This window comes from Pyricularia grisea, assembly GCF_004355905.1.
Source record: "Pyricularia grisea strain NI907 chromosome Unknown Pyricularia_grisea_NI907_Scaffold_11, whole genome shotgun sequence".
In the NCBI taxonomy this organism is placed as follows: domain Eukaryota; kingdom Fungi; phylum Ascomycota; class Sordariomycetes; order Magnaporthales; family Pyriculariaceae; genus Pyricularia; species Pyricularia grisea.
Genome location: NW_022156723.1, coordinates 616491 through 640882, shown reverse-complemented (window position 1 = coordinate 640882; position 24392 = coordinate 616491). Strand labels below are relative to the sequence as shown.

Here is a 24392-nt window from a genome sequence, read left to right as displayed (position 1 = left end):
GTGTTTGGGAGGAAAGGCATTTTGGACAGTTCGGCCGAGAGCGAGATGGGAATCCTCGCCGGAATCATCGTCACAAGCATCAAAGACACCAGCGCGTCTGTTTTCACCAATTACAACGCTGTTGGCAATCGCAAGAATCACTGCGGTGAGTTCGAACAGTCCACTGACAGAAGTTTCAAGCAAAGCAAATCCTAAGCTGGCATACAGACTACAGTGTGATGACAACTGACCCTGCCGCCCGCCCGCTTTTATGGGAGATGTGAGTCCCCAGACATACTCAATTGCCGGTTTGAGCTACGCTAACATGGCTATAGTATAAGATGCGCCACCGCAGCCCCATTGTAGGTTTGCTCAACCTACCTCCCCCCTTGGAACCCGGGCTAACCCCTGGAAGCTATTTCCGGCCACGGCATATTGCAGGTGTCGGGACGTTTCAAGACGGAGGCCTGCTCTACAACAATCCGGCTTCAATAGCACTACATGAAGTGGGAGCTTTGTTCCCGAACACTGGAGACCCCAGCTTGTTTGTTTCATTGGGAACAGGCTGTCCTTTGCGAGGCGGTCCGCAGAGAAGCTCTCGTTGCTTCTGGAAAGATTCTTTCATACCACGCCTGATCAGGGCATTTTGGAAGCTTGGCGACTCCGACAGGGCTTGGAAGCAGTTACTCAGTCAACAGACCATCGAGAAGTTCAAGAGTGGCTTTTTTCGATTTGACGTGAAGTTTCCTGGTGCAGAACCCCATTTAGATGATCTTTCGAAAATGGAAGAAGTAGAAAAGGCAGCCCAAGAAACGATGTTACAATCTCCAGAGCTGAACGACTTGGTCTCTCGCATCCGTGCGGAGCTCTTCGTCTTCACCCTAGATGGAGATGCCATCCCATACCGAGCGAATAACCAGTATGAATGCACAGGTAGCATATCATGCCGATTGCGGGCTAACACGGCCGCGTTTGATGCGCTGATGACACAGTTGAATGAAGAAGCTGCTTTTCTGCAAATCAACAATGTCACACTACCGGGTAATCTTTGGAATGGCTCTTGCAGCGATGCCAACGGCAATTTCCGTAAGCATGTGAAGATTCGGGTCTCCAGATTGGACGAGCCCTTCCAAGTTTGCTTACATGAAGGAGGGGGAGGATGCCACATAAGTGGCTCGCCATTCACGATTCAAAAATCGGCTGAAAACCAGAAATTAGGTGCAAGATTTGGAACAATCGACCACCGTAGAAGCGTGACAGAGGATTCAAATGAGGGCCGTCGTAAACGCCAACGAATCAAGTGAATGAGGGAAAACAGAGCCAATTCTGTATTGAGTTCATGAGTGGAAGGAGATTACTGTGCGGAATCTTATTCCACAAATGTTTGTATTAGCTAGCTATAAGCCATTTATGAGTTCCCAACGTCCAGATTATGCTTTCCATAGCCTGAGGATATATACCGTATACAGACAACTTGCTCTCGTCCAGCTGTGAAACCAGGTCTGACGGAGCCCAGACCATTGGAACCATGTCATGGCACTGCATTTATAGGCACACAGTGCAGTACTTCTATCCCGACAAGCGATCCTCGTCTAACACTAGCTGCTATGTTTGGACCACAGAATATAGAAAGTCTAGGCGGAAGTCCGAACGACATGAGCCAGCACTGACTACGAAACAGACCTCAAGACCTAGAATCCATGACAAACACACAATGGATGAGATCAGAGTACAGAATGATTTAATCCACAAACGACCGTGCACACGCTCCAAAAAGCCAGTTGTCAAAACTGTGAGGTTCCAGCTCCCGGCAGATTATCGAGCTAAGGTTAGGAGGCGGTACGAGAAAGATTAGGCTGGATTTTCTCGGTGAGGCATTGAGTTTGGTACACAGCTTTCTTGGAGAACGATTAGTCTCTCAAATTTCGTTTCAGTATTACTTAATTTGCGTGTTTACGATTTGCATACCGTTTGTGTCATTGTTCTTCAGCAAAACTGTCGATTAGATTCAGCCGTAAGTCATTTAGCTGTCACGCCGAGAAATAATACTATAGAGCATAAAATTCTATTTTACTCCTACATATTATGGTCTCATATCGAAGCTATCCGGAGGACTGCAAGCCTTTTCAGGCTCTGCGCGAGAAACCAATGTCAGGTCCTCACTCACATGTCTCCGTACCTCCCAGATTTAGGGCCATAACCCCACTGTCCGTCCTTATTGATAAGATAGCATTGATAGAATAGCAGCATTTCATCCTGCGATAAAGTCACGAGACCGTTGTCCGCGGGGCTAGTCTGTGTGGGCTTGTGGTGGGGTCTCTTGGTGCACTAGCTGCTGGCTCCTCGTACTTGTGCTGCAAAGTCTCAATCGTGAAATCGGTATTGCATGTGTTGGCTGTAGTACTGCCAACGGGTCCTGTGGGTCCCTTGATGTTGAATAGTAAGCGAATCACACCCACCAGCACAAAGACAAGGTATACCAGCAGCAAGCCGACCGAGATGAGTGCGTCACGGATCATTCCATTTCGCAGGCGGTCGATGACCTGGTACACAGCCGCAGAGATCTCATCGGTCGTTACAGTGGATGGGCTTGAGAGAAATGAAGTCATGTTCGAATCGCCCAAGATTGATTGCTGCGCCCCAGAGCTGAACAAATCTCGGGGGAAGAGCGGGAAGGAAAAATGTGCTTGTTCGTTGACCCACTTTATTCCGTTTTCGACCGCCTCGATCTTGAGCCCCAGCAGACATCGAACCACGTCCTTGACGACGTTATGCAGTACAGTGCCTTCGAAGACGTCGTCCAATCGCTTGTTCATCTCGGTCTGGAAAGTACTGAGTGTGTTATTGACTGCTGAAGTTGCCGTCTTTACGTTGCTGAGGAGCTTGGTGTTGATCTCGTTGGTATGCTTGACCAGAACCTCGTTCGCGTCGGTGGCCCACCTGGTCGACACTTCATCGAGGGTGCTCACCACGTCCTTGGCAAAATCGCCCACCCTGTTGATCAGCGCAGGCGCCTCCTTCTTTACCAGCCGAAGAATGATAAGCTGGCAAAGACAGGAAAGCATGCCAGCGACTGCCAGCCAAAACACAAAAAGCGCAGGCGCCGATGTCACATAGGCCCAGGCCCACCTAGCAAGATACTTACGATCGCTCCGCTTCAGCTTGCTTCCGATCCACAAGCCCAAGGCAGACGAGAGTGGACGAGATCCTTGGTAAAGAGCATCCATAGCGTCGTACTCCCCATCGAGCATCTGTTGAGCAAGTTTCTTTTGGCTATAGTACCGTTTGGTTTCTAGCACCGCCATAAGGATGCATGCAAGCGAGGCGAGGATCGGCATGATCACGAGCAACACGATTTGGGTACGATGCACGATCCTATATAGCCCGTTGAAAAAGTCGGCGACAGCTGTATTGCCGGAGCAGAACGACAACGACTGTTTTGGTGCCAAAGGGAACATATCATCTGGCGGCACCCACGCGCCAGAGCTTTCGTTGAGTTCCTTCCTCGCGAGATCAAAAGGAACGGCGATGGTACGTTTGGTGAAGTTTTGCACGTCGTCGAAAGTCGGAGTCTTTTCTTTCATGTCTTTAAGGCTACGTACGAAATCGCCACTGTCGATGTGGATGCTCTTCAGATCACCCAGGCTACCAGAGATATCTAACTTGGGCACGGTAGCAGAATCGCTGCCTAGGAGACCGCCGAGGCTGGTCCCTTTGTTGAGTTTGCTTACTAAATCGTTGATGGTGCTTTGAAACTTGTTGACCTCGTCGTTGAGGCCTTCGGTAATCTTGCCGATGGCGTTGCTCATTTGCTCAGCCATGGCGTCCGCGGCATCAATGCCAACGTCGAAGGCACCGTGAATAAAGGCGGCGATGAGGCAGACATACGTTCCAATATGAAAGTTGATGGCGAAGTAAATGATGTTTTCGACGATTGTGAGAACCAAGAGGAGCATATTCACCGTGCCGCTGACCTCGCGGGAAATACTTTCTACAGCCAGTTTGTTGACTCCGTGCGAGAGGTAGTGCGGCATAGACGCCATAGCGCTACCTATATCTTCGACCTTTGTGCAAGCAGAGAGTGCCTTTTCCTTCGCATCAGTGATGTTGTCGTTTAGACCAGAGATGAGCATAACAAGCCGAGCCAGCACGAGGATGAACAATGCTGTCCAACAATTGAGCCAGATCTGAGACAGTCTAGATCTGAGACCAAGGTAGGGAGCTGGTTGACTTTTGTGCACCTGATGCAGCGGCCGCGGTTTGAAGGCAAATTTTGTGCCCATAGAAACACATTTCAAACCTTTGGGCAAATCCGGGATCTTCATAATGTTCTGATCAAGTGAGTCTAGTGGGCCAAAGGTGGGATTAGGAAAGTATATGGAAAAACAGATCTAATGAGGGACGTAGACATTGACCCGGCGCTCGGAGAGCTACTGGTTTTCGGAAGTGACAGCAAATCAAAATCGAGCCATAAAGCTCAATGAAAAAGCCAGAACACCAGGTCAGGAAGCGTATCGCAGAAAGGGGATATCGAGCTCGCTTCTCTGGTGTAGATCCGCGGGTGTTTCCTCTGATTATCGACGCTGTTATTGGCTGGTGAATCCAAAGACTGCCACAGTGGCGTGTGTTGGCTTTCTAGATTTTAGATTGAAAAGCATGTAGTGCCTCCATCCAGTTCTTAATCAGGGTAGGCGCCCAGCCCTCTCTTGTTTCTATTGGATACTGTTGTAGGCAGGAATCAGTCGATTGCTAAATCTATTGGCTTCAAAGAGCGCATGCCAGGTCGCCCAAAAGCAACGTCCCATGCAACTCTGAAATGAGACTTTTATAGGATATAAAAAGAAGGATAAGATCGATTCTCATCAAAATGAAGCATCCGTTTGTGAGCCAGGCTAAGGGTGCGATTTCGTCTACCGAGCGTGGAAATGTCGTGTGCAAGTCAGCTGAAAATAAGCACGCGCGGACTAAACGACAAATATTTCAAGGCTGCAGGGTTCCGTGCAAGCAGTCTTATGAGTTCCGCAGTAGATCAATGTCGTGTCATATGGCTTTTGAGCTTACAATGCCGCCCATTGCAGAGGAAGTCTGCCTTGGTGAAGATTCCTGAGGAAAGAATACAACTGCAGTAATCATACACCAGTGGCTTCATTATTTGAAGACCTAGGCTTTATCGCCGGCAGACTGTCGTGCCTTGAACTCCGCTAGGACTGCACTGGCTCTGTTTTTACTGAGTACTTTATAAATAATAAACAAACATTGTACTTGCCATCTCAAAGCTTCTTCGCATGCGAATTTTGCGACGAAGGCTAAGCAAAAGGGGCGAGGAAGCAGGATATTTTTACTTTGCACATATAGCATTCAGTCTGAGGTCACCTGTCTGCTTCCATTTATCACTCTGTTTCCATTCATATTTAGTGAATGATTCCAATACCAGATTGGGGAGCTGCCCGGGACCAGTAACCAGGCTTCAGTGCCAGGAATGGAAGTTCAAGACAAGCGGGAGCTCAACAAGCCCTAAAAGCCGTTTCTTCACCAACATGGAGCATAGAATGTACTGCAAAGCATTAGTTGCTACCGACTGCAGCTCAGAGTCGCAATCTTGACCATTCCAAATGCACGTCAACAACTACCGTTGCGCAAGGTCATGTCAAAGTCCACACCATCATATACGTCCTGGCTGCTCGCCATGTCGGAACAAAATCGGTTTGTACATGATCCCGGTGGGCTTAGGAAGTTATTTGTACTGTGTAAAAGCCATCGCCACCGACTAGGGTGGCAGTGCAGCATCTTCCAGGCCGATTGAAAGCTCCAGTAACCTTGGAACTCTCATTAAACATGGCCGGGACACGTTATAAAAAGCCTGCAGCCTATTTGTATTTATTGTGCCGTGTGGCCCACTCAGCCACAATCACCCAAACGTGCCTAGTTGATGGCTATAAATTCACATTCGGTCTACTGCCAGTATGTCCTTCTTTTCTCTCCTCCTCTCATTCTTATCTTACCGACACTTGAGCCATTTGACAATACACAACCTTTACTCCCTTCACAATTAGCGTATCAGACCTCAACCAATCCACAACCTACCCATCATGTCGGCCCGTCCTTACTCCAACACCGCCTTCAACACCGACTACAAGGTCAAGGCCAGCAACGGAACCATGGGTATTCTCCTCGAGGGCACGAAGGTTCTGATCATCCATCGCCGACTGAAGAACAAGAAGATTCGCGAGGGTGGACCACCTGGTAAGCACTCCCCCGCCTCCAGCCAGTCGCCACCACGCAAGCATAATTCAACAACTTGCCCTAACCAGCACACCCAGACACCTGGTCCTTTCCGGGAGGCGGCCTGGACCCCGACGAGACGCCAGAGCAGTGCATTGTGCGCGAGATGAAGGAGGAGCTCGGCGTGGACGTGGCCATCCAGCCCATCGGCGACGAGGATGTATGGGGCACGACCGACGACGACGTGGACGGCAAGCTGTGGCGCTGCAGTATCTTTGTTGTTAAGCAAACGAACGCTGGGCAGACCGTCAAGGTTGGTTGATCTCTTCTCCAGTCATCCTCCGCCCTTGCTGCTGAATACTTCTCCCCATTTCTCTTCCGAGCCCACCATGGAACGAATCTTCCAGACCGGAATGTAAAAGCTCATCTCAACTCCTTCAAATTAGATCAATGAACCGCACAAACATGTCAAACTCCAGTGGATTGAGTGGAAGATGCTGTGGGCCCAAATCAAGGCAGAAACGGAGGGACGCAGAGAAGTCGACGAGTCAGGCGAGCTGATGAGGCGCTTTTTCCCTACTATGAAGAACATGGTCTTGAAATACCCCAAGCGCGAAGAACCGGCTTGTCTTTCTGGGCGCCTGGGCAACCTGCCCTAAGTTTTGAGGCGCAACGAACCCATGCCATGTTTCCGTTTTAGTTTTGGGATTTTGTTGTATTGGCTAAGCGGCGAAGGGATTCAAAGCTGAGCAATAATACTGCTAGCAACTATTCACTTTAAATTGACCACGAATGTTATCACCAGAGGGTCAGGCGGCTACCATACCACAGCGAGTTGTCAAAAGTTTGTCAAAAGTTGTCGGCTGGGGATGTGCGAACACATGACAAAACTGTCCCCGTGTATACTGTGGCGTCCAATAGGGTGACTATCATAATATGTATGTCCTCCATCTGCTTTTCACTGGATCGACTGTAAATTCCGGTATCTTTTCCATACTTACCACGTAATACTCACGCCATATTCCAATTGATGGAGTGATTTAATATTACATCAGGTGCCAACTACCTATTTGCTTAGATTATACAAGGTAGCGGATATAACCTAAGCTTGGATCTACGGCTACATCAGGGGCAGATGAAATTTTCATACATAAATACCCTTCCAAATCCTAATCTTTAGGGCCTGGGGGCCGATTAGCCATTCTGCTGTACGGTGCTTATATATTCCTGGGCCTCGGGGTGGAAGCGCTGCAGAAGGTTCAAACATTGCCGAGCTTGTGTCTTCGTCATGTAATTGTGGTCATCTCCAGTCTTGCAAGTCCCAGCGAGAGTAACGACCAGGTTCTTCTCCTGATCTAGAGAGATTCCCCCATGGCGTGGCGCCATACGCTCCCTGGGCGCGGCACGAGGTAGTCCAGCGTGTGGCCAAGGCAGCCTTCTTCTTTGTACGTGTGTCGATCGATTTCAAGGGTTGGCGATGTCGGTCTCGTGGGCGGGCGTGAATCCAAGCTTGCAATTTTTCGTAAAGGCTGTCGGTTGTAGATGGTATAGCAATCCGTCCCAGAGCCACCAGAGTGATGGGGCCGAATCCGTGTAGTCAATCGGGTTGGCGCAAAACCTTTAAGCACGGTAGCCGAAGCAGTTTGGGATCCGCGAAGAGCGCATATTTGATGGAGGGTCTCTGGAACGTTCGTGGCATCTTAGGTCCAAATCGTCCAACGAGCTGCGAAAGATCTTCGGCAGCCTGCTGGATTTGGTTCAGCAAGATAGTGGGCTCTGGTGCCAGCGGCGTCCCGGTGGGATCGGACGAGGCTACGCTGCTCGTCGGCGCGCCCTGAAAACTATTGTCTGGTCGATGGCTGGTGGAAGGAGTGTTAATGCCGTCTTCGATGGTGCTCAGAGTGCTACAATCATAGGTGCTACCACTGTCCGCGAGCGTCGCCGTGGTAGTGGGCGTGAGGTCCATTGCGCTGCTTGCCGGATTGCTCTCCCTGTTGGATTCAGTGAGATGGTAAAATAGATACGAAAAGGTACTAGGCATTATAGGATGAAATCTCAGAATGAAAGGGTACTGGATCGTGATAGTAACGCGACGCAAGAAATTAGAGAGCAAGAGGTGAAACGAGGATGCCAGCTCCGCATTTATTTATAGGCAACCTAGCTGTCATGAACGATCGGGTGAGGTTTATCAGTTTGCAGCCTTACTACTACGTCACGGCCAATACGAGGCGGCCGTTAAATAGAAAGAGGAGATTACAAAAGACCTCACAATCCGGTAAAGACTCAAGATATGAGGCTTTCCCAGGGATTTCGTGATGTTGAAGATAGAGCCCTCAAGGCTCCTAGCAGTATCTATAAGGATGCCCAGAATGAAGAACAAAATCAAATGGGCAATCGTTAGACCTTGCCCTCCATCACGGCATTGAAGCACTTCAGATCACCATTCAGTCAGACCAAAATACAATTACACATCACCTCAGACCAGAGAAGAAGTTGGAACTTGATAATCTGGTGGATATACAGCCTGCCCTTTGGGACATCCTAGACTGACTCCAAACCTGGCCGACGGTCCCACTGAGCCGGGACAGGTCGAAAGCCGAGTCCGGATACGTTGGGTGCTGGGCGGAGGAGTTCAACAAGAGGGGCGGATAAAAAAGTGGATCGTGTTCCACGTCTGGAAATTTGACTTTTTTCCAGGCAGAAAAAGAAAGCCGAAAAGAGAAGGGCTAAGTAGAAAATCGATCTGAGGCGGTGCGTGTCGCTGCGGGCCGAGTGGTTGAACGGTGCAGTCCACAAGCGACCAACCAATCTGCTGTTTATTCTTTCGACACTCCAGGCTAAAATCAGCCAACAACAAGTTGCAATGCGCTACCGCCTACCGACGTCTATTGAATGTACTTTAGTGGCTCATCCAAAAATGGCAAAGCAGGCAAACTAACCAGCTGAAGGTTCTAGCTAAAGTGTAAAGAATAAACAATTTGGCAGACAATTGGAACCCTTATCCCAAATTCGGCCAAGGTCGGCCGCCACCCGTTGGCCCTCGACCTAACTCTCCCCTATAGGGTTAAATAATAGCCGTTGGGCTATTAACCCTAGAAAAAGGAGGGTTGATACGCCGTCCCTGACCTGGAGTCGGGCTAATACCCGCCCACATATTACCCCGTTGCCCCAAACCTAAATTATGCCGTTCTAGAAAACTGTCACAGTCAGCCTGACCATATGACAGATAGGTCAATGGTCCAAAAGATCCTGCAGTACCTGCGCGTGCAGATACCTCGTCGGGTCCTAATTGCAAAACGTGTCACTTCTGCCCGTGACAAAAAACGATTCCGGGGTTAATAACGAAAATAACCCCGGGATTGATAACGAATATAGCTACGAACGAGAAACATCGATAAGAGCCACGAGCCCAAAATTAAGATTAGGAATCAACTTAGGGTCAACGCTAATACAGTTTGGAGCAAATGTTTCTTCTGCCTTCAATACAGACATTCAATCTTTAAAATGTGGGTACGGCCTGAGACTACTTGGGGCTACCTGATGAGATGTCGGAAGATCCAGATTTGGCCACATAATAGCTGCAAACATCCACTTTTTGCTCTGGTTAGTTATCTGCCAAAGTCTCTCGAAGTAACTGTAGTGCTCCACTTACGTGCAGAAGCGAAGGTCATCTTCAACAGTGCGAACAAGCTAGCACGCTACTGAGCTGGACTGGGTAATTAGAGTTTCTAGGGTCGCTTGGCCATGTCAGATGCGTATACAGTAGAAAGCTGGCATTTATTGGCACTATGTGGGGCAAATACGGAAAATTAATATGTGTTGACGAGAGGAAGATGGTTTTGCTCCTAACTGTAATAATTCCGGGGCTAATCCCGAAATTATACCCAGCAGCCCAAATTCGTTACCTTCGATGACGAATTCTATACGGCCCCTACCCAAAACCCGGAACCTTCGAATATATCGTTACAAAATCAGCACGACAAAATGGCCGGTCCAATTTTACAAAAAACCTATTGTAAAGATGCTTCATCTCGTGCGCTCAGATCGATGCTGTGAATTTCTCTCTATGCCGCTTCATGTACGCACTAGCGAGCCGTGTTTTGCCCATACCACCAAGGTCATGCACGATCGCAGTGCTGCGGTCCTGCTTATTGTAAAGCAGCTTGCGCATTTGACAAGCTCATTTTCTCTGGCAACAAAATGAACGGTTTCCGTAGCACCCGACAAGCTTAAAGAAAGGCCAAATCGATGGGGATTTTCTCGTGCTAGTTGTCAACAAAATTACAATGATGTCCACTTTAGCTGACGACAAACGAGTCTTGATATTTACAGCCATAAGCTGGAGACGAAGAAGCTTCAGCTTAGTGGATAAAATGCCACCATCAATTCAAATAACAAGCACAACGAAGTCTTAAAGCAAACGTGTGGCATTCTCAATAAACCCACGCCATAATCTTTGTCAGCTCAGTTGGATACCTCACTAGACACGGATTACCAGATCTTCTTTACGTCATCAGGTCTAGGTTTGCCTACCATCGTCGACCCTGGTTTCCTTCGCCCAACACTGTTGCACTCTTTTGGGAGCTTCTGCGACCATTATCTGCAAATTTTCAGATACTGTTTCATACCCGATATCATTCCGTGATGTGTAGCGGACCATGTCAGTATGGTTTGCGTGGATCACGATCGGATCCGCGTCTGCGTGTCCTGGTAAGACGGCCGACGCCCTCGGAACCACCTGAGGCTGTTTAGCCACTGGTTATAAATGTGATTTAGTTCGGGGAAATACGTACCATGAGCCTATGTCCCATTGGGGTCAGAGTGGCATACTCTTCGTATGCGAATTTGGTGACAAATTCGTTGCTGATCGGCGCATACTGTCCTAGCTGCTGTTGTAGCCACTTTGAATCCCGCTCAAGGTGTTTAAGGAGTAGGTTGTCGGCTGCTATAGAAAGTGATGCTAAATTGGCAAGAACTCGCCCCAGTTCTACGCCGCCTTGATGAGGAGTTCCCATCAACAAAATTCCATATGTTGATAGCTTGATCGATCGATGCTCGAGCAAAGCGCCATCCCGGCAGGAATCAGAGTGTATTAGAGCCTAATGATTGTTAAATTTTAAATGTAGCATCGTGCCTGAAAGGGTGACTGACGTACGCTTTTCAATACAATTCCTCCAAGGCTGTGGGCGACGAAGATGATTGGTCTTTTTACAGACTAAAGTAGCATTTAGTTACACATAGATATTGCCAGCTGACTTGTTGTTTGGAATGGGTATTCTCATCGTAACCCCAGCAAAGGATGCGAGCATGAAGTATGTCTTTTGGAAGGAGGTCTCGTAGCCAACGGACGTCGTTATCCGCAGTCCATGTTTTGTCGTAGGGGCCATTGAGGCCGGGAAGTACCACGATGCTGTGCTTTAGTAAACGATCGAGACAGAAACGGCCTATTGGTATGCACTCAACGATTGGGTCGACGCCTTCGCAGACTACCTTGATGCCGTATGAGACTTGCTCTGGTTTAGGGTTGTTTGAGTCGTGAGGCGCTTGGATAGACGCTTTCGCCTTTTGTTTGAATAAGCTTGAGAAGTAGGAAATCATTGGTGCAGATAGGATAATATCGATTGGGTATAACGTTCAAAGTTTTAGATAACAGAACACAAGGTGAGAAGTAACCAAGGAATTGTGGCCGTATTTTTACAGTTAGGAGCATAACCATCTTCCTCTCAGCAAAACAGATTGACTTTCTCTACTTGCCCCATACGGTGTCAACTAGGACTGCCTTGATGACTGAGCACCTATTCGACCTCTGAAGGCGATCACGAGGCTTATGTCAACGAAAACGTTCCCCTGGAAATCAGGCTAAGTAGTCTGCTGACCCTTTCGCACTGTAGCAGTGGATCTTCGGTTAAGTAGCCAAGTGGAGCATTTACAGCTGCTTCGAGATACCTTCGCAGATGGATAAGTTAACTAGAGCTAAGAGTGGATGTTTACAGCAGCCAAAACTAGATGCTTCTCCATCTTGGCAAGTAGACTCGAGTAGCCTTCAGCCGTCCCCACATTACAAAGATTCAATGTTTGTATTGAAAGTGGAAAATACGATCGTGTCCGGCTCCGTCGATTGCCTTCAAATTAGATCGCTCCCCAACACGTTCTTAGTCGGATTGATTGCGCTCTCATTCTTGAATCAATCCGATCGTATTTTTCCCGTGCACCTGCCCTATCTAATTGCCGGTTCCCAGTCGTTTTCTCCCAAGTGAAACCCCAACCCTCCGTTGCCCTTTGGGCTCAAACATCATTGTTGTACTCCGGTGTCACTTTTTTTGTAACGAAATCAGGCTTAAAATAACGCAGCTACCGGCTTACGCCGCACGATTGAGCAGCTTAGTTTGATTTCAGAAGATTTGACTTGATCTACGATCAAGCTTTGGGCCTGATTTGACGTCACATTTATAGGAGCCCCCTCTACTAGCACTTCTCCTATTATTGGTACTATCCTAGGATTCGCTTAGCTAGGACCGATGGATATACAGTGGCTACAAGAACATGTTCTCCACTGCGTGTGAAGGATGTAGAAGCTTGATCTATGTCGTCCACAGGAAGATGGGTTGCTTCTGACAGTACGGTTGCTCAAAGTGACAAGGGCTGGGGCCCTAAAGCGCTGGTTGGATTAACGTCGCGATAATCGTTAATTCAAAGAGGGTTGTCGTCATTAGTATGTGCTGTGCTAGAAATATGTACTATCCGAGTCGGCGAGCACCAAAACGTTCCGGGATTTTATCAACCGGATTTTATCGTTCGCTTTGTAAGAAAAGCAATAGGTCCGACCGATGCTTTCAATGTCCCTCTTAAAGGAAAACTGAAACCAAGAAAGCCGAGACATAGTCAAAGAAATCCAAACGGAAATATGGGCCGTGTCATCACCCGGGGCAACTTAGAAGTCAAGGGCCTAGCATATCACTATCGGAAATATCATAAACTTGGATTAATGGTCGATTTTGAATATAGAAAGCAATGCGTAGCATTGTACCAATCTTGACTTCTCGCATGATTTGCAGCGGTGTAGTTAACAACCCGCATTTTTGGGATGCATCGAAGCATTCAAGCTGCAGGACATAGCGCTACCATATTGGCCAGCGGCTGAGGGAGTACGGTGTATCTGATCATACTCCATAGCCTTGAAAGAACACTCTTGCCCGGAGAATCTGCGACCAGTTCATGCTATCGAATATCAGCTACAGCACCATGGATAAGAGTATCAGCCGCAGTGAAGACATACTCGACAGAGCTGATCCAACGAGACGCCACTTTCGATCAGAGCAAAAAATTCCATGGCGCATGGATGCCACAGCTTTGGTTCCGTGACACCGTCGGTGGTTTTCTGGACCAGGCTAGAAGTAATCGACTTCAGCCAGGAAGTCCGGAGCCTGATCTGGTCTTCTGTCCAGTCGCGGAGGTTGAAGCTTCCTGTGATTGTCCGGTCAGCACAACTCATCAGCGGTGAGCGCTTGTCTCAACAGACCTATCTGGAGGCAGCCGTTTGGCCTGAACCTAATATCCGCACACTCGAGGTCCAGGAGCCCTACCCCGTTTACTTCGAGGTAGATGAGTCCTTCAAGAATCTACAAGATCAGCTTCGTGCTGGATCGAGGTCCAGAGGAACTCACCTGTTTCACTATGGCCCCTAGCTCTTTGATCTCGAGGGAGTGCTGGCTTCGAACTAAATCCTGGAGGGTGTGCTCGACCAGCTCGTAAACAAGGTACATAGACGATGGTTGCTCGTAAACTTCGAGAATGGGGACGAAAAGAATTGGAGCGGACTGAAGCAGCAGCAGACGATTGGCAGTGGCTTCTTTGGAATGCTCTACAATCTTCTTGATATGAACTCTGGCATTGCCTTTGCTTCGCTTCTGTGCCACAATGCATGAATGTCGGGGTGTTTTGTAAGATACATCGACATGTTTCTCATACACAGACCAAGGAGACTCCTTGATGAAATTCAGAGTATAATGTCTCTTCAGACGATTGCCCCTTTTTGTTTCTGGAGGGCGTGGACTATCTTGTTCTTGTTGGACATCTCTAGTCGGAAGGTTTAGAGGCGGCGGTACTGCCGAGTCCTCTAGTCCTAACTGAATGACTGTAGTCCTATGCATGACCAGAGTGAAAAGTCACTTCTAGTAGTCAGCTGACTTAAGCATCTGGAGTTTCGTGTGGATGTCCGGACTATCCGCGGCTTACAGCATGGAGATAAATATGATTTTCATGAATATCGGGCAATTTCTAATGCTTGGAAGAACCCTATTGGCATTCTGATATGGTGTTGTCCCGAACAACCGGACGCGCGCATCCTTGCGTACGTGGGTAGCCCGGTGTGGGCGAAAATCGCAACTTTTGATGTGGACAAGCAAGGCAGCTTGTGGATTAGCGACTGGGTGGAGACTCTGTATATTCTGCGGTAGCACGTGGCTGCGTCGGCTCGGTGTTGCCTCTTTGCCGCCTCTCGGCGTCCTTCGCCCTTTTTGAACCCCTCGCCCCTCTCGCCGCACTTTTCCGCGTTTCGTTGCCTAGCATACCATTAATGCTCTGGTATATCAATCGCATTTTTTGCTGCAAGGGGTATTATATCTGAGTGACTCATCAATACATCAAGCCTTCGGAAGTGACGCCTCCTAGGTGTGAACTGGCACAAGCCTGGATTTGATGTGGCGTGCACGTGCCAAATATCACGTGATGCACACCTTCTGGTTAGCCTAATCTTGATGATATGCCCCGCGGAGGTCGAAGTGGCAGAATCCGCGGGCGGTGTAGGGGGCTATTGAGACCTCTTGCTGTGGTCACTGTCACGTAGTATTGAGATTGATTCCACGAGTTTCATTTCTATTTTACTGCTCCTTGACTTTCTGACCGGCGGTTGCGGCTAGAGGAACGATGCGTTCGGCCACGGCAAACCCACAAACAACAGATGACATACCCGTGTCAGAGCACCGACAACGCGTTTCTATCAACCGACTCCTTGTCCCAACTACTAGCTTGGACAGTTACATTTCAGATGAGACCGAGGCTGTTGTTCAGCAAAGGCCAAGTGATGTCGTTGGAATCTCGGCAACAAGGACCCGATATCTTCATCGCACAAAACCGCCGGCGGTCACCTCTTGATGGCGACCGCTTTGATGAGCGGCATCACCACGAGTGCAGCTGCAGACGCGACTACTAAACTGTCCACGCAGTAGACTTGATATCACCACCCACCGCCACCCACCGCCACAGAAGTGCCGCCGCGCCGCCCGCGGGCTGCTCACCCGCCGAGTCCTGAGCAGCCTACTTATCGAGAGGGCGCAGAACTGCGATTTATCGGCGACCACAACATTTCGTGATCTGCGGAACTTAGCCCGAGCGGTCTGCAAGAGTGGGGTGATCAGCAAAACGGCCATTCTGTTAGTGGAAACAAAGATTAGACCCACTTTATACTCTCCTGCAACAAGTACTGGACGGAGATTGCCGCCTGTGGATACTGATGACTGAGAAAGTTAGACAGGTTCCATGAAAGACATGGGCAATTAGGCTCACAAATAAAACATGAGCGACTCGATTTCGTTCCTTGTGTGATTATTGCCATTCGCCATCCTGCTAAACGTCAATTGCTTGTCGCTCAAAAAACTCCGTGTAACGACTGACTCACTTTTGCACGAGGGTCAAAAACAGCCCAAATCTTCACAACGTTAGCTGGCACAGTTTTGATAGAGTCCATGGCATCGTAGTATTGTTTTGCAGAGCTTACATTTCTATGAGCAAACCTGGTGGAGGGCGTTCGGATCGAGTCGATTCTGATGCGGCCCACGTGGCAGTCCTCGCAGCGTATCGATATTGACCTCGAGGAGTCTGGCTTGGTTGGGCCGAGCAGTTTTCGGCCGGAGAATGGAGCCCATGATTATGAGGAGCTTCCTGGTCCCGTCGCCCGCCATAAGACTGCACCAGTTGTGGAAGAAGGGAATCAGAGCTGGACCCTTGCCTAGAAAGAACTTAGTCGAGCGCTAAAACAGCATTGTTGAATCTTTAGAGCAAATCTTACAGTCGTGCTTGGTCCAGTTCAAAGTTTTGTGGAGGGTACGATTCTGGTAGGGACAACGGACCAGTCACTGCATCGAGTTGAGGTCGCCAAGTCGGGCTGTGCGGGATGTATGGGATTTGAGGATAGAAGCCACGGTATTGGGCGTCATGCAGTTGGTCACCACAAGGCTGATCGCAATGCGGAAGAGCGATTTCGGAGCCAGGCCCGTGCGTAGAACTAGAAAGAGCTTAGTTGAACGGGTCAATCTTGACTATGCTGTTCCGGGGAACTTACTTCCCATAGTGGGAATGACTGTTTGGCGAAAGAACGGGGTTGTCCGTGTTTGCCGGCGGAAGAGGCCAACCATACGAATTGTTCATGGTCTCAAGTAAAAGAAGAGATTATGTGATGGTAATGAGAACAGTCCAACCAAGCTGCGCAGGTTGTCTTTGGTTTAAATACTTGAGCATTCCCCAGAAATGCTGCTACTTCGTCGCGTTCATTGTGTACCGGTGCTATGGAACAAATGCTCCTTGTGGTCTAGGTCCACACTCGTCGGAGCATCTTCGCAGCAGGAGCAGAGCAAACAAGACAAGGGAGGGTACAGTACAGACCAAGACTGCAAGCTTTGCTGGAACGATCCAAGTGATTTGAGCTTTCTATTGACGTCAGCAAGGATCGTACGGATGCTGACCAGACTGATCCTAGCCGCGATTCCATATCCTGTGTGATCAGTCTTGTGCGTTGGTGACTGTTCTTCTCCGTTTCACTCCAGGAGCAGTACCGACCGGTCGGTAGCGAAATGAGGGCTTTATGAATATGGGGGAAAATTGCTTTGTAATTGACAACCCCTGCGTTGCTCTGTGATGCGTACCGACAGCTTGGTAGCGAAATAAGGGTTTGGTTGATTTGGAAAATTTCCGGGCATGTCCGGGGTAGAAACCCACTTTCCCAGCCCCTTCTGCGTTGGTGCGAACCAATCGCCGTACCATGACGCAGTCAGGCGACCAATCCAGCACAGGTGTTGGTCGTTCGATAGACCGTGCGTTCTGTTGGTCGGCTTTCTCCACCCTCTATCAACACACCGAGTCAGTTCTTTCCTTGTGGGCAGGAATCTAATTCTTTCCCGTAAAGCACGGAAGGACAACATGCAAAATAAAGTGGGCTGACTGGCGCTTGCGGAGCCAGTGGCTGGAAGAGCCCACTGCGACGTGCTTACCGCGTCTGAAAAGAAGTAGGATTGATGTCATCAGGTGTACAGTACAGCAGGACGGAGTGGACAATAACGGTCTTTGGGCTGTTTTCTTGGCTCGTTTTGTAGGCATAGTTTGTAGCAAACTCCGTAGGCTCGGCTTGTTATCTTTGCCGTCCGCAGCCTCTGGCGAAAGCCAAAGGCCGCTGCGAAATACGGCTAGGAAAAGTGGGCGGCAAAGCATGCAGCAGCGGAAAGCAGTGTCGGCATATCCAACTCATCGAGGTGAGGCTAAAGTAGCGTAATTCTGCTTCACTTGTGTGATGATGCAGGCCCAGTTAATCACCGCACAGCGCAATTACGGATGGGCGGAGAGCATAGTCCGGGCAGAGCTTCCTGCCTATTCGGGCGAAGCTCGGAGTTGTTGGTCCTCTGCTTTTCGCCCCGTCCTGTGGATCCTTGCTTCTCCCGGCAGATGATCCACTTGTTGGTGCTGGCGTAAATTTGCGCAGGGAAGAGAAGTCGAAGCGGATCAAGCTCCATCCAGCTGCGTGCTGAGCCTTCAGCTCATCACAAAAGCCCGCAATTGCTATAGTGTTCTGCTTTCGGGGTATCCCTGCCACTGGGGTATCACATAGTATTTTTGCGATCTTGTCACCGATATGCAACGCCCCGAAATCCGATAAACTTTCACCCTCTTGTCTAACCTGCAGCCAATAGTTACATCAAAACCGGGCTTTCGAGGGTGTTGCTAAGTGTATGACTCAGACCTGCCCAGTGGCCAAGTTTGCATCTAGTACGCCATGCATTATTGCATTATTGACAAGCGCGAGTTGACAGGAAACCCAGAGAACATTGGCACCCATTGGCTCCTTCTCCCCTACGCCTCGTTCACATAACTGTCCAAATGAAACCAACTTGGCAAAACAGCGCTTTTTTTCGCTGCCGATTAGCCATGAGATAGCAATGACAAGTAATAGATTATACACCAGCTACGTTCTCTGTGGAAAAGAATAAGTATTCATCATTGTGCTAATTACATATCTAAAAAAGATAACGATGTTGACATTATTTCTCGCGCTGCCGTTTGCGGCTTGTGATGTTTTGAGTATGCAGCACCCAAAGATCAGGGCATGTGAGGCCAAATGACATTTAGGGGTTCAATATATATGATAACATAAAGTCAGTGTTAAAAGAGTAACCAAGACAAGCGTCCCAAGAAACGTGAATTTCCACGCGTTGCAAAGTCCAAAATCTGCCTCCAAGGTGGCAAATCTGGTTTCCAAATTGACAAGCTTAGTTTCCAACTCGGTCCAAGACAATCGCCTGGGATTGCTCGACACACCTCCTTCCTCGCTCGTGACTCGGTCGCTCTCTGTTCTATGATAATTTGGGTCTGTCAGAGTGGCGTAAAACGTACGGCCAACATCGGAATAAAGCTCTTTGTACCCTTCCAAGCTGTGAGTCGAAAGGTTTTTGGAAAACAGGTGCTTGCTTTGCGGTGTGTATATCCAAGTGTAGGCAGTCCCCTTGGTTGACAAGCGTACATCACCGGGGCTCACGGTTAGGTTCGTCTGCTTTTCTGGAACCGAGTCAGCTTTTGGTTTTCTCTTCATCCGGTTCTACTTACTGATGTGATCGGCTAGCTTCTGTCTGCATTTGGTATTCCATTCTTTCTTTTCACTGGAGGGACTCTGGCCGAATGACATTGTTGGCGGGATTTTGGCTTGGTTGACATGACTGCCCTTGAATCATATTGAATCGGAGACTCGAGACCTATATAAGAGCCAGACTAGGCTGGGCTGTGTACATTTGTACAAACAGACCACTTCCATACGGGGGGGACAATATTTAGTCTGACCCAACGCACTCAGGCAAGCAATAGCCAAAGTAGACGTTGTGAACTGCGAGAGATTGACGGATGTGGCTCCTCAACGTCTGGTCTGATATTTGCATAGTCGCATGAGTCATCTACCAAGCCAGAAAAAGCGCACAGTAGAATGAAAATGGCTTCCCGGGAGCACTTCCAGTCTAGAGCAGAAGCGGGATTTGTGAGATCCATTTTTATCCATGGGATGTACATAACATGGCTTCTCGTACGTCTCGCTCCCTCCTAAGATGCTTCTTTCCAACGTCCATCGGCTACCTAGCAGGATGACTTTACCCACTCTCAGAAGCCAAACCGCCTGTGTACACAGAAATTACACTTCCTGCTTGCCTGACTTATCGGAGACTGAAGATGACGATCTCGAAACTGCAAGTACAGAATTCTCCGCCTTCGGCAGCGACACGGACAACATGACCGACGGTTGGACAGATGATGAAGATGAGAAGCAGATCTTGGATGATATTGGGCGTGTCACGTCGTTGCTGCAAAAACTCGTTGCTCAATTGCGCAACGATGTTGCCCTGCTACAGCATAGCATTGGGGTTTTGGAGGGGTGTAGTGTCGCCATTGCGAAGCATGAATTGCCAAGTCAATCAGTGAACTGACCTAGTCCCACGAAGTCAGGTAGACGTTGGTTCAAGGGGACCAGAATCGGATGTGTAACGGGGTGATGACAGGAATGCGCCTACTGTAATACGAGTGAATTGTAGTGTCGTGAGAACGATTTGAGAATAGTCATTAGAAATACTTTCCAATCAAAGAAAGAAAAAAATTGAGAATAGCCCCACAAACCCAGTGTTGTCTCTAGATTATCGTGGTATGAGCGAAACCCCGTGACACCGGTGAGACAGTAAGCATGAGAATAGCTTCATTCGGGAGAGCATACAAACGATGAGAAGAGCGTGTTACCACTATTAGCTGCGTAGTCAATCAGCCGCTGTGGCTTTATGGAAGCGAAGTGAGCAGAGAAACAAGAATCAGATAAAATGGTGCCATATGCCAGGGATTCAACGCTCATTCGCAGCTCAGTACTGCGACAGCGTGGGAATAGAAGAAAACTTAGCTATAGGTTTCTGCAGCAGCCAACTAGCTCAAGAACTCGCGTGAGGTACTTTCCTTCCGGAAGCCAAAGCGGCCGAAGCGGCATGATTGGAAAGAAATCAATTAGAAACAAAGGACACTATCTAAATCTATCTAAAACTAAATGCAGTTAAAACGAAACGAATATTGATGTAAACCCATGGTCCCGTAGTCAACTGTAATTCCCTCAAATGCTTGTTCCGGCTTGTCCTGCGTTGTCATAAGGATCGGGCGATGGGGTTGGATAAGATCGTGCTTGATCATACTGCGGCTGCTTCTGCGCAGACGCAGGATCCTGGGATGAATTCCCCCCGTCCGCAAACATGAACGGGCTCTTACTCCTGGCCTGCGGAGACGGGGGCTCGATCTTGACGGCTGGAGACCGGTTCGCATCTGAAATAGCTGTAGACGTGGTCTCCATCCCAGTACCTGCCTGGGTTCTGGCCCAAGCATCTGGAGACGGGGTTTCCCATCTCTTTTGTGGGAGGTTTCTTTCTTCCAGTTCTCTGGATATTTCTGCTCTTTTCTCAGCTGTGTTGAGCATAGCCTTTTCTGCCTTGTCACGACTGCCAAATAATTTCCGAACTGTGCTTGGCACCTCCCAGGTTGTGTGAATCTTCCCTGTCACTGTATCGCGCCATGCGAGTTCTACCTGCATAGCCCATGGCATCAGCGAGACGTTGTTCTTGTTCTTCTTCCAATTGCCTCTGTCGAAGAAATATCCCATGTTGAACCGGTGTTCCGAAAGCTCTTGTTTATACTCGATTGCCACTGCTTTGACGGCCTCGACTTTCCAATTCTCCGTTTCTTTGTTCAATCTATCTTCGAACCGTTTTTCACACTCCAACCGTTCTACCTTTGATCTTTCTAGCCAATAGAGTCCATAATATTTCTTAAGCCGATACGTGGACCGTCCTCTTAGGAATATTTTTGTATCCCAACCTGGTGCTGCATGTGCCTCGGTCAAAGACGTGACACTTGTGAAGGTTTCTTCAAAATGCGACTCATCGACATAATACGGCTCCTGCTCATGTGTTGACTTGGTAGGACCTTGGTGGTCAAAGAGGTTGGCTGCCGGGCTTACAGAAGTTCCAGTCATGGGAGCGTCCTCTGGAAAGCTGTTTGTCACTATCGATGGAATTCCTAGGCTGGCAGGCGAATTGCTCGATTCCAGTCGTTGTATCTTGGGAGCCCTCAAGTCTTTACCGGAATTCTCTTCTTGTGTATCGGCTTTCCTCTTGCTTCCATGCCTTTCCTTGGCAGCATCAATACTCTTACCATCACTCTGAGGGGTAGTGTCTTGAGGGGCGGCATTTTGAGGGGCAGTGTTGGTAGGTACTTCCGGACGGATCCGTGGAGATTTTCTTGGTCCTGCCATATTATGAGAAATGCAAGGTCTAAAGGCACAGTTCCACTTGATTTTGAGAATGGAACTGTGCAGCTCTGTTTTATGACAACTGTAAGCTGATTCTTGAGGCAGCGTCTTGGGTTCATAGCTTGCCTCCAAATCCGATGTTGAGCCTTCTCGTTGAGAATCGAAGCACAGCCATCTATAGAGTCAGGCTTGAAAATTAGCAATCTACAAAGCTGCAAAATAGACTTTTCGTGTAACGCTATTATCTCATTCAATATAGCCAGAACTTTGGTCTGTCAAAACTTAGGTCGCATGCTGTAGTTATCCTCTGCAAGGCCTTTGTGGCGAGACTGGCAACTCCATCGAAGATCTCAAAGAACGACGTGTTCCTAGTTTCAAGTCCACAACTGGCCTTTGATAAGTTCAAATGCCCATAATTCAAGCTTACAATACTGCGCAGTGTCACAGTACCGAACTCGCAGAACAAGGCGCGACTTATCTTGCCAGCATCTGACGGGCAACCCTTCAGATACCGTTACAGTATTATGGCTGTGCTTTGATACATCCCCCGTAAGTTTGCAAGCATGCTCTTGTTTCCACCTGGGCAGACCTGCCCAGTAGCTCTGACACATCGCACGCCGAAACCAGCGGTAACTGATAGGAGCATGCGGCTTCTCAGATCACGCTTGATATATTACTGACTGTCTGCAATCGATTAACGAGTCTGGACCTTCCAATGCCCCTCGTTCAACATTAGTGCCTCTCTGTTTCTTCGCTTCGCTGAATGGGCCGGAAAATGAACGGTCTCACAGTGATTGCTGCTATCACCGGGACCGCTCATGCCCAAACCATGGGTGGTGCCCCACAGAGCTCAGGGTCGTGCGTGAGCCATGCTCTCGCTGCTGGCTGCGACATCACCGTCAAGATACGCGCCGACAACGCTTCTTGCGTCTTCAAGCATCGCAGCGCGCATGTTGCGGTAAGCATGTGCCCCGTAGTCAACACACATCGCCTGGTCTCAGCCTTGCTCACCAATAACATTCATTGCTCCAGACGGCATCCCTCTTGCCCTCCAGGCGACCTGCCAACAACTCTACAGACAGTGCATCCAGATCTACATCCATAAACTCTACTGCGTTGGGCGTCATGAACATCCCGATTGCCACCGGCGCAAGCTCCCTTCCCATCGCTATGAATTGGACCTACGCTAGCACTACCACCGGCGCAGTCATTCCAAAGCCAACAGCAGGGCAAAGCTTTACCGCTCGTCTTCCCGCCACTGCTGGAGCTGCAAGTCTCTCTTCTAGGAAGCTGGCCATGTTTGTTCTTTGTTCTTTGTGCTTTGCTGTAAATGGGCTCATTCTATCTCTTGTCCACATATGTTTTACGATTCTCCTTCTCCCAACTACCCATCGCGAGCTCTTCATTGAGTCCTAGCGTCATTGGTTCTTCATTTTCTTCTATTTCCAGATAATTAGAAATGCTAGCTCCGTAATACCAAACTTTGTCAGAGAATCGCTTGCACATCGGATTCTATGTCGGTTTACTGGCGCTTTCAAGCAGCCTGCTCAAGCTAGTCCAATCACATTATAGAGATAGAGCCACTCCCGGCAGAGAACTACGTGACGGTACAGTCGGCGAAGGTATGTCCTGCATGATCCTAATGATAATAAAAAGCTTTGCCATGGCTTTTGTATCTGCAGTTCCGTCGAATGACAGCGCCATCGGTACCCAATGTAGGCGAATCGGCCCGGGGCCGGTCTGGTAGAAGCTTGACTATGTCGTTCACCAGTTCTTCTTCAACTGCCGAGTTTGCCAAAAAGTCCTCTTCGTTGCTGTCTTGCCCATAGATTAACGGGAGTGATTCAGCCTGATCTTTCTGAACCTCGACTTCAGCCTGGGTTTTCTTCGGTTTCCCATCCCCTTTGTGTTCTTTGTCACCATCGCCAAGAACGCTGTACCGCTGCCTTTCCGGACCCGTAGCAGCGGCTGTGGACTCTTCTGGACAGTCATCTCGATCCGAGTCCGAGTCTGACAAAAGGAGAATGTTATGGCCTCTAAAGTCATAGGGTTGCAAGGCCCGTGGCCTAAGCGTGCGAGCCTTCCGACGCTGGTCGCTCAGATCGTTAACGAACGCACCAGGCGCAACATCTGGAAGTGGTCTTCTGTTGTCTTTCTTGCTGTCGGCCGAGAAAAAGACAAATTCTCTTAGTTCTCCAATCTTGGGTCCCCAGAGGCGTTTTTCTGCACTGATTTTGGATGAAAGCTTTTGAAGGCTTGCGCGCCACCGGTCCTTTGTGGCCATCTTATGTGACGCATACAGAGTCACGCCGCAGTGCGATAGGTAACAATGGAACATCTCTCGACATCTACGAATTCATGGCTCACTGTATTTATATAGACACGAAGCAAATAACTGGTTGTTGGTAGCTGTATGTATGCCGTAATCGCAGTCTACGTAGCCAATAAAGGTTGATCTGACTCGCCTGACCTTCGACCGTGAGGTAGGCTGCTCTTGCCATCACTAGTCGTCCCACATCTGTTTGCCATTTGCCTTTCTCTTTCAGCCTCTAAGGAAGTCATCATATTTTCTTTTCTTGCTGGTGCGCTTGTTTTCTACCTGCTGGGTCTC

General features: G+C 48.9%; 12 protein-coding genes across 13 annotated transcripts; 5 read left to right on the top strand and 7 right to left on the bottom strand.

The window, feature by feature from the left end:
* Nucleotides 1-4232, top strand: PgNI_12395 (uncharacterized protein; the record flags this gene model as incomplete). The annotated part of the gene is made up of 4 exons (XM_031132344.1): nt 1-145; nt 208-259; nt 395-2815; nt 2895-4232. Coding segments are annotated over 3 exons (1086 nt in total), but the record flags the coding sequence as incomplete, so codon positions are not given.
* Nucleotides 2247-4304, bottom strand: PgNI_12394 (uncharacterized protein; the record flags this gene model as incomplete). The annotated part of the gene is made up of 1 exon (XM_031132343.1): nt 2247-4304. The coding sequence occupies one exon, from the start codon at nt 4302-4304 to the stop codon at nt 2247-2249; it is 2058 nt and encodes a 685-aa protein (XP_030976152.1).
* A 1528-nt stretch (nt 4305-5832) lies between these two features.
* PgNI_12393 (uncharacterized protein) lies at nt 5833-7114 on the top strand. Its single transcript, XM_031132342.1, has 3 exons — nt 5833-6222; nt 6300-6514; nt 6648-7114. Exons 1-3 carry the CDS (start codon nt 6069-6071, stop codon nt 6858-6860), a joined length of 582 nt encoding a protein of 193 aa, XP_030976157.1. The 5' UTR covers nt 5833-6068; the 3' UTR covers nt 6861-7114.
* Nucleotides 7115-7798: 684 nt separating this feature from the next.
* On the bottom strand, nt 7799-8167 carry PgNI_12392 (uncharacterized protein; the record flags this gene model as incomplete). Its single annotated transcript, XM_031132341.1, has 1 exon — nt 7799-8167. The coding sequence occupies one exon, from the start codon at nt 8165-8167 to the stop codon at nt 7799-7801; it is 369 nt and encodes a 122-aa protein (XP_030976156.1).
* Nucleotides 8168-13114: 4947 nt separating this feature from the next.
* PgNI_12390 (uncharacterized protein) lies at nt 13115-14839 on the bottom strand. Its single transcript, XM_031132339.1, has 6 exons — nt 14595-14839; nt 14437-14569; nt 13866-14369; nt 13721-13820; nt 13478-13665; nt 13115-13419 (listed from the first exon to the last, which is right to left on the bottom strand). The coding sequence occupies exons 3-6, from the start codon at nt 14349-14351 to the stop codon at nt 13300-13302; spliced, it is 894 nt and encodes a 297-aa protein (XP_030976154.1). The 5' UTR covers nt 14352-14369; nt 14437-14569; nt 14595-14839; the 3' UTR covers nt 13115-13299.
* PgNI_12391 (uncharacterized protein) lies at nt 13530-13886 on the top strand (the record flags this gene model as incomplete). Its single annotated transcript, XM_031132340.1, has 1 exon — nt 13530-13886. The coding sequence occupies one exon, from the start codon at nt 13530-13532 to the stop codon at nt 13884-13886; it is 357 nt and encodes a 118-aa protein (XP_030976155.1).
* Nucleotides 14840-15320: 481 nt separating the features above from the next.
* Nucleotides 15321-17670, bottom strand: PgNI_12388 (uncharacterized protein; the record flags this gene model as incomplete). The annotated part of the gene is made up of 6 exons (XM_031132337.1): nt 17466-17670; nt 16541-17319; nt 16401-16483; nt 15993-16229; nt 15660-15709; nt 15321-15630 (listed from the first exon to the last, which is right to left on the bottom strand). Exons 2-6 carry the CDS (start codon nt 16611-16613, stop codon nt 15321-15323), a joined length of 753 nt encoding a protein of 250 aa, XP_030976287.1. The 5' UTR covers nt 16614-17319; nt 17466-17670.
* PgNI_12389 (uncharacterized protein) lies at nt 15418-15899 on the top strand (the record flags this gene model as incomplete). The annotated part of the gene is made up of 2 exons (XM_031132338.1): nt 15418-15632; nt 15726-15899. Coding segments are annotated over 2 exons (219 nt in total), but the record flags the coding sequence as incomplete, so codon positions are not given.
* Nucleotides 17671-18108: 438 nt separating the features above from the next.
* Nucleotides 18109-19304, bottom strand: PgNI_12387 (uncharacterized protein). 2 transcript variants are annotated; one of them, XM_031132336.1, is made up of 3 exons: nt 19069-19304; nt 18888-19020; nt 18109-18818 (listed from the first exon to the last, which is right to left on the bottom strand). In XM_031132336.1, exons 1-3 carry the CDS (start codon nt 19145-19147, stop codon nt 18599-18601), a joined length of 432 nt encoding a protein of 143 aa, XP_030976242.1. In that variant the 5' UTR covers nt 19148-19304; the 3' UTR covers nt 18109-18598. The 2 variants fall into 2 exon arrangements, with proteins under 2 accessions (XP_030976242.1, XP_030976241.1); XM_031132335.1 differs by having other exon boundaries at nt 18109-19020.
* A 1289-nt stretch (nt 19305-20593) lies between these two features.
* On the bottom strand, nt 20594-21784 carry PgNI_12386 (uncharacterized protein; the record flags this gene model as incomplete). Its single annotated transcript, XM_031132334.1, has 1 exon — nt 20594-21784. One exon carries the CDS (start codon nt 21782-21784, stop codon nt 20594-20596), a length of 1191 nt encoding a protein of 396 aa, XP_030976243.1.
* A 772-nt stretch (nt 21785-22556) lies between these two features.
* On the top strand, nt 22557-23197 carry PgNI_12385 (uncharacterized protein; the record flags this gene model as incomplete). Its single annotated transcript, XM_031132333.1, has 2 exons — nt 22557-22739; nt 22814-23197. The coding sequence occupies 2 exons, from the start codon at nt 22557-22559 to the stop codon at nt 23195-23197; spliced, it is 567 nt and encodes a 188-aa protein (XP_030976259.1).
* Nucleotides 23198-23420: 223 nt separating this feature from the next.
* Nucleotides 23421-24065, bottom strand: PgNI_12384 (uncharacterized protein; the record flags this gene model as incomplete). Its single annotated transcript, XM_031132332.1, has 1 exon — nt 23421-24065. The coding sequence occupies one exon, from the start codon at nt 24063-24065 to the stop codon at nt 23421-23423; it is 645 nt and encodes a 214-aa protein (XP_030976286.1).
* Between the last annotated feature and the right edge of the window lie 327 nt (nt 24066-24392).